General features: G+C 40.6%; 1 protein-coding gene across 3 annotated transcripts in view; it reads right to left on the reverse strand.

Moving 5' to 3' along the window:
* The window catches only part of Fam169a (family with sequence similarity 169 member A), a 66,749-nt gene that overhangs the window by 4,261 nt on the left and 54,487 nt on the right, over positions 1-8,001 (reverse strand). For all 3 annotated transcript variants that reach the window (XM_005356450.2, XM_026783732.1, XM_026783731.1), the window contains 3 exons: positions 7,666-7,816; positions 3,970-4,126; positions 465-662 (listed from right to left, as the gene is read on the reverse strand). In XM_005356450.2, coding sequence (XP_005356507.1) covers positions 465-662; positions 3,970-4,126; positions 7,666-7,816 — 506 coding nt within the window. The remainder of the gene's footprint in view (positions 1-464; positions 663-3,969; positions 4,127-7,665; positions 7,817-8,001) is intronic.

Raw genomic sequence — 8,001 nt, forward strand, 5'->3', positions numbered from 1 at the left:
GGCTTTGGAGCCTGTCCTGGAACTAGCTCTGTAGACCAGGCTGGTCTCGAACTCACAGAGATCCGCCTGCCTCCGCCTCCCGAGTGCTGGGATTAAAGGCGTGCGACACCAACGCCCGGCTTGTCTACTGAATTTAAAACAATTGAAATTACTGTAGTAGTCATAGCCAATGTAGACAATAAGTATTCAACCGTTTGATAAACCATGTTTTTTTTTTGTAATTTTTCTAATCATTTCCCTAAGCCTGTAAGAGAGTGCTCATTTTGTTACCATAAAGCAGTTATGATGTGGGGTGGGGGTGGAACTGAACCTTGAAAGACATATAAAAAATTATGTCTGAAATAAAATTCTCCTAAAGGACTATATGCTAGGATGTAGGAAAAGATCTGACTCCTCCACCTCTACCTAATGGCACCAATACTGGCAAAGGTTACCTATAAGAAAGTGAGGTGATTCTGCCTTACCTTGTCTGGTGCAGCCTCAGAAGTTTTTGGAGAGTCTGCCACCACTGGAACAGTATTCACAGTCTCCTCTCTGGAATTCAAAGACGGAACTTTTACCTCTTCTTCCAGCCCTTCACTGGTGGAGTCCTCTTCAATCACCAGGGAGGTCTTAAGGGCATCATCCACGACCTCACCGTTCACAGGCTCTAATGTGGAGTCCTACACCAAGAAGGGAAGGCAGGCTCTGATTACAAACGAACTGGCTGTTCAAGGAAGACCCATTCTCAGTCCCTACTTATCATCCACCAGGACTCACAAGAGATTTAAGACAATATAAAGCATGAGTCAAAGAATAGATTTACTGGAGGAGGAATTTAGTCGGCAGTACCAGCAGAGTAAAGAGTCCCCAAGGGCTGGGCATGGTGGCACACACCTTTAATCCTACCACTCTGGAGACAGGTAGGTTGATGTCCAAAACTAGTTCCAGGCAGGCTAGGACTGTTACACAGAGAAACCCAGGGGCCGGGGCACAGCGGGACAGGATTCCCAGGACCACATACTCCTATTGTTCTTTTGGTGATGGGGCAGTACGAGGATGCCCGGGGATTACACATTGTTGGTCTGAGACTCAACAAAGATCCTGCTCCTTTTTATCTATTCCTTTTCTTTTTTTTGCTTTCTTTTGTTTTTCAAGACAGGGTTTTTCCTGTGTAGCCCTGGCTGTTCTGGAACTCGCTCTGTAAACCAGGCTGGCCTCAAACTCCCAGAGATCCACCTGCCTCTGCCTCCCGAGTGCTGAGATTTAAAGGTGTGTACTACCACTGTCCAGCTACTGTTGAATTATCACTTCTAATTCCTAATGATAGTCTAATAACCAGAAGGTATTCTTTACCATTTTAAAAACTAGAACATTAATGCACATGACTGGTCAAAACTAGATCCAATACCAGATTTTATATTCAAGCATATGAAAGAAAGTTTTCCAGCTGGATGTGGTGGCACACACCTTTAATCACAGTACTCAATGCAGGCAAGTATCTGTGAGTTCAAGGACAGACTGGTCTACATAGTGAGTCCCAAGATAGCCAGGACTCTGTAGAGAGACCCTGACTCAAAAGAAAGTTTCCCAAATGAGACGTGAAAATTACTTACCTTTCCCAAAATAAAACTTATCTAAAATATAAGTTTTTCAAATGAGCCTGGTGGTATGACTATAACCTTAGTATCTAAGGCGGGAGGATTCCAAGTTTAAGGAGAGTCTAAGTAAATATAATGTCAATTCTAAGTATAGACTGCATTACAGGGGATTCCATCTCAACAAAGAGAAAGAAAGAATATTTTCTATCATTAATATATATTTTACTATTAAACAAAGTGGTATGCACCGTTGGTTACAAACAGAAGGCAATTACAATAAACTCATAAAAGGACCAACCATAGAGGGAGAAATGTTAAAGAGAAGAAAATAAAACAATAGAAGGCAGAACTGTGGTCACTAAGTAAGAAGCAATGAAAACGTCAGTCCTTTAAGTTTTACATTTGAGAACAGAATGAACAAAACAGTAAGTAGACTCAACACAGAAGAATGGCGCCAAGGCTAAGAGTGGGTACTGCTCTTGCACAAGACTATGGTTCAGTTCCTAGCTCCCATGTTATGCAGCTCACAAATGTCTGTAACTACAGCTCCAGGATTCAGCAACCTCATGTGGCTTCTTTGGGCACTCATATGCAGATGCTCAAACACACAAATACACCTCCACACATAATTAAAAAAAACATAAGAAAAAAGTATTATTGGATTTAAGGTGACAGAGATATACAGTAGGCAAGTTATATTGTAGATCAAGACTTGGGGTTGTTATGGAGCATTTGGTATGAGGACCTAGTTCAAATTCCCACATCCACATAAAACGGTGAACACAATTGCTCATTCCTGTAACTAACAGCAGTAGGCCCCAGAGACAGGCTAGATAAAAGGGAGGCTTCAGTTTGGTGAGAGACCCCCATCTCAAAGCACTAAAGCAGACAGCAATAGAGGAAGACTTCCTTCTCTGGCCTCTGCATGTAAACACATGCAGGTTACAACAGAGGAAGACATCCTTCTCTGGCCTCTGCATGTAAACACATGCAGGTTACAATAGAGGAAGACATCCTTCTCTGGCCTCTGCACGTGTACACACAGGCACGTGCACCCCCACCCAACAACAGAACATGAACCAAAGACCAAAGGACAAAAGACTGAGTTTCCCAGAATGTACACAATAAGGAGAAAAAAGCATGAGTCAGAGTCAAATATATATGCAGACACATGGACACATAAACATATACAAGAACAAAACCATAACAAAACCCTCAAAGATTAAAATGTTCTAAAGCAAGGAAACTAGAGAACCTTAAGAAAGGTAAAGCCATCAGTCACTACAGGTAAGAGAAGCCATTGGAATTCCAATGGAGCTGTCACTGGAGTGCTGTAATAACATAGGCTAAATGTCTTGCCAGAGACAGGTTGCATGGTACACACTGTGTATTATAGTTTAAAGAAAATTAGTATGAGTGGTGCTGGAGAGCTCTTTAGATTAAGAGCACTGGCTGCTTCTGCAGAGAATTCAGATCCAATCAGCAGCACCCACATGGCAACCTAAACTGTTTGTAACTCCGGCTCCAGAGAATCTCATGCCCTTGTTTTTGAGACAGAGTCTTTCTGTATAGTCCTGACTATACTAGAACTCACTATTAGATCAGACTGCACTCAAACTTACAGATATACTGTTTTTGCCTCCCCATGCTGGGGTTAAAGGTGTGGGCCACCATGCCTGGCTCCCCTTATGACCTTCAAAGGTGCTAGGCACTAGACACATAAGTGGTGCAGACATACATGGAGGTATCACACCTATACATAATAAAAACATAATAATAATATTGATAGTACTTTGATTCTTATATTGCATACACTAGGTAAAAGACTTTTTAAGGAACTCAGGTGCATATGAAACCACGAAAAAGGAATGTTTAAAGTAGAAAGGACTGAAGCTATCAAAAAGGATGGAAAAATGGGTAAAGGGGGAAAAGGAGAATAGAAATAACAAACAAAGAGCTCAAGTATAAAGCAGGATTAATTTTTTACTTAGATACAGAGAATTTATCTATTTTCAGGTTTTGTTTCATGATATTGTTTTGTATTTATTTTACCCATTTTACCTATTTTTTCCCTAGTAAAAATAAAAATTCCAAATCCAAATAACTAATTTCAAATTCTAACAAAATTACAGGTGCAACTGAGGACTGCATGGGCTCTAGCCGGTCTTCAAGGCTTTATCACTTGTTTACTTAAATATCTTTAGCTCCACTTCTCGGTCTGTATTCAAAATGCACTGAGGGATCTTCCAATTTGCCTTCCTATTATTCTAGTCAATGTGTACTTTTCCTTAACACCAACCACCATTTCTACATTATGGTCATTTTTCTCTAGCAGTGTATGGTCAAGGACGCTTTCCTCTACTGGTTTTATTTATTGAGGACTTCATACTTTGTCACCATCCTGTTTCTCTAGGCGTGGCTGAGTGTCCAGTCCAGGCTGTGCATCTTTATCACTGCTTTCTTCTTCAAATTCAACCCCTCTCTGCTCAGGTTCTTCTTCCAAGAATTCTTCTGAGCTCTCTGAAGTGCGTGCAGAATATTCTATTCTGGAAAACAAACCAACAGATAAAGATAAAATTTAAGGATCCTATTTTTGAGACAGTATAGGTGATGAAGTCAGGGCCTCTAGTACGACTGATTAACCAAAGCATTGTACAATCCTGGCCCTCTTTATTTTGAAAAAGGTCTTGCTAAAATCGTTTAGCCTGTCTTGGGGCTCACTCAAAATCCTCCTGCCTCAGCAACCTAGAATCCCTTAGGAAAAAAAAGGATTTTTTTTTTCTCCCTTTTTGTGTTGCAAGAAAGGGTTTCTCTGTAGCTTTGAAGTCTGTTCTGGAACTCAAGTGTAGACCAGGCTGGCCTCAAACTCCAATATCCACCTGTCTCTCCCACCCAAGTGCTGAGATGAAAGGCGTGCGCCACGACTGCCCAGCTAGAATCCCCTCTTTAAAAAGTTACATTTTAGATCACTAAGTGCTATTCCATCAGCTTTAGATTCTGTAGGTTCAAAACTAATCTTCATTCTGAAAAAATTCGTTCCTTTTCTTGCCTGTTGTTAGTTCAATAAAAACATCACCACTTTCTCTATTTAGACTAGATGTTTCATCTACTCTGTCCTACTCTACTGGAATGAACATATACCCCAGCTGACTTCCACTATTTTCAGAGCACAGCTTCTGTCCATACGCAAATGTAATGACTAACTGACAAGTCCATAGGACCTCACATCACCCTCTACAGACATTTCTTAGCTATGCGGAGTGGAAACAACTTAAATGTTTAACTGATGAATGAAATTGTCTGGTCAGCTGTAATAAAAAATTATCATGAAATCTGTAATTGAAAGGATAGAAGTAGAAAATATACACTGTGGTGGTTTAAAGATAACGGCTTCCACAGGACACCATGCTGCTGGAACTGTTTGGGAAGGACTAGGCCATCAGGCCTTGTTGGAGGAAGTATAATACTGGAGATGGGCTTAAAAGTCCAGCCGACTCCCAGTGTGCCCTGTGTCCTGATCTGAGGATGAGCTCTCAGCACTGCTCCAGAGTCATGCCTGTCTGCTCCTGCCACACTCTCTACTATGACCATGATGGGATGCTAACCCTCTAGAACTTTAACCTCCAAATGAACCTTCCTTCTGAGGTTAGAAAAGAAACTAAGAAGTTGGTACTGGGGGACGGGCTAACACTGTGACACTTTTTCTTTAAGAAGAAAAAGGGAATCTAGAAGACCAGTTGGCTGCTGCGAGCAGAGGTTGGAAGACAGTGGTGACTAAACTACATGGACCGTGCAGATCCAGCTCAAGAGGCTTCAGGGGGAGATTTTTTAAAAAATGTTTTTATTGAGCTATATTTTTCCAGGGGGAAGAATTAGCAGCTGGCTAGATACTCATTCTTGTACTATTTTGGCAAAGAATCTGGCTGCCTCCTGTCCTTGTCCTAAGAACTTCCCTGAAACTAAACTGAAAAGTAATGGAACAATTTCTTCAGCAGAGGAGATTTCAAGACAACCTAATAGGTCTTAAAATCACTAATAACCACTCCACAATGTGGTTATGAATAACCACAATCACTCTTCTGCAGATCTACAATGAGAAAAAGCAAGTGGGGCAAAAAGAAATACTAAACATACCGTTTAGGAACACACGAGATATAGAGCTACAGAATTAGGAGTTTTCTATACTGGGGTTCAGTATTTCCTCACTATGCCCCCTTATGTCTCTTAATGAATATTCTGTGCCTTGTATGTTGAAGTATGTAATTTGCTTTTTGATTTTAATTTTACAGAGGGTTACAATTGTCTTGAGTCTCAAAAGAGACCTTAAACTTTGGACTTTTAAAGTATTGAGACTGAAAAATTATAATGACTTTTGAAGTTGGATCAAATATATTTTGCACTATGCTATAAGCCTATGGTGGTCAGGGAATGGAAATGTGGTGGTTTAAATGGCAATGATCCCCATAGGTTAAGAATTTAAGATAAAGCCAGGTGGTAGTGGTGCATGCCTTTAATCCCAGCACTCAAGAGGCAGAGGCAGACAGATCTCTGTGAGTTTGAGGCCAGCCTGGTCTACAGCGGTCGAGGACTGGCTCCATTGCTACTGAAAAATCCTGTCTTGAAAAATCAAAATCAAGCAAACAAACACCCAAGAATTTAAGATAAGAGTTGGGGGGTGGGCACAAGAACTGCAAGAGGAGAAGGTTCGAAATGATGTGATACAGGATTCGTGTATGAAAGCACACCTGTGAGTCAGGTGGGCACACTTGTGAATCAGGTGGTGCTGACATACGCCCGCAATCCCAGCATTCGGGAAGCAGAGGCAGACAGATTTTTGAGTTTGAGGCTAGATTGAGCCTGTAGAACACAGCTACTGGGCCTTGAAATTCTTCTCTCTCCTAATTTTACTTACAAAGTTTTACTTCTATTTAAGCACTGACCCCAAAGGAATAGGTGGACAGTGACAGAGGACAGCCAGTGGTCTCTTCTGGATTCTGTATGTATGTGCTCACAGACACACACACACACAAAAAAAATCTTAAAAATTCACAAAGAAAACTTCATTACATTAAATAATTGTTCATGAGACTACTACATAGTTATCTACATACAGTATTCATTTCACATTTTACATTCAAATATTTACTTATATTTTATTAAAATTAAATATTTAATTATCCCTATCTAAAATTATTTCCTACTCAAAGTAACAGATTTTTTTAAATTTGAGGTAATTTAACATCTAAAGTGACAAAGCTATGGATTAACTAAGTGATTGAATTAAATGATTAGTCAGAAAAGTCTAATTTTATTATAAAATATAAAATCTTGCTTTCTATCAGATGTTAAAGAGCTGCAAAGATGGCTCAGTATAGTCTAGCTATAAAAGTCCTGGTCTCAATCCCCCGTACCATATAAACAAGGTACTGTGGTACCCAGCTTGTAATTCCAGGCCTCAGGAGGTAGAAGCAGAAAGAAATGCCACATAGCAAGTTTCAGACCATGTGAATGTGAAATTTCCCCAAAACTGAAAGATTCAAAGACACCTTTTTTTTTGTTATTTTCATTTGTTTCAGAGACTTGCCATACAGCACAAGCTTGCCTCAAACCCCTGGCAATCGGCCCGTCTCCGCCTCCCAGTAGTGGATTATAGACAAGAGTCACCACATCTCATTTGGAGATAAAATTTTACCAAGAATTCTACTGACTGCCAGGTCTCTGGAAAAACTGACTGTACTATTTATGTTTACTACTATCCAGTAGCCTGGGTAAAGTGAATTAATTATAAAGTAACTGAATTTTCTTTAAATAGACTTCAAGCTTCAGCATTGCTGAAACCTACCCTATCAAAGTGGATGAATCTTCTGGGATAATATAATGACCTGAGTACTCTGGGTTTGCACACATGAAGACTCTAGAGTGAGTCAGAAAATAACATTCCTGGGAACAGAACCCAAATACAAACCCTTGGGCAAAGGCACCTGCTGCAGCACAGTAGAGTAGCTCACCCTTCAGGACCAGACACCAACAGTAGGAAAGCAACAATCCACGAAATAATGTAAGCGAAACACCATTTCTTCCTTACTTGTTTACTGAAGCCACGGCTGAAGTCTGGGCAGTGTTCTCATCTTCACCTTGAGAACTACTAAATTCAGAATCCTGAAACCGCTTTCCGATCTTTGGTCGCTTCAGATGACTGCTTCGAGTTCGAGTAGAAACAGGCGTCTTTTCTGGACCTGAGGGCAAACCAGGAAACTGCACTGACTATGCATGGGAAGGACTACCTGTGAAAACACACAGAAAAGCAAGAACTACGCCAGGCTAACCCACCCACTGCTCACGGTACAGTTTTCCTCTTTCCTTCAGCTCAAGCTAAGAAAACAGCATTTGTTTTCATCACAAGATTCCTGCCAGCGTTCAC

The sequence above is a fragment of the Microtus ochrogaster genome, chromosome 19 (genome assembly GCF_000317375.1).
Source record: "Microtus ochrogaster isolate Prairie Vole_2 chromosome 19, MicOch1.0, whole genome shotgun sequence".
NCBI lineage: Eukaryota > Metazoa > Chordata > Mammalia > Rodentia > Cricetidae > Microtus > Microtus ochrogaster.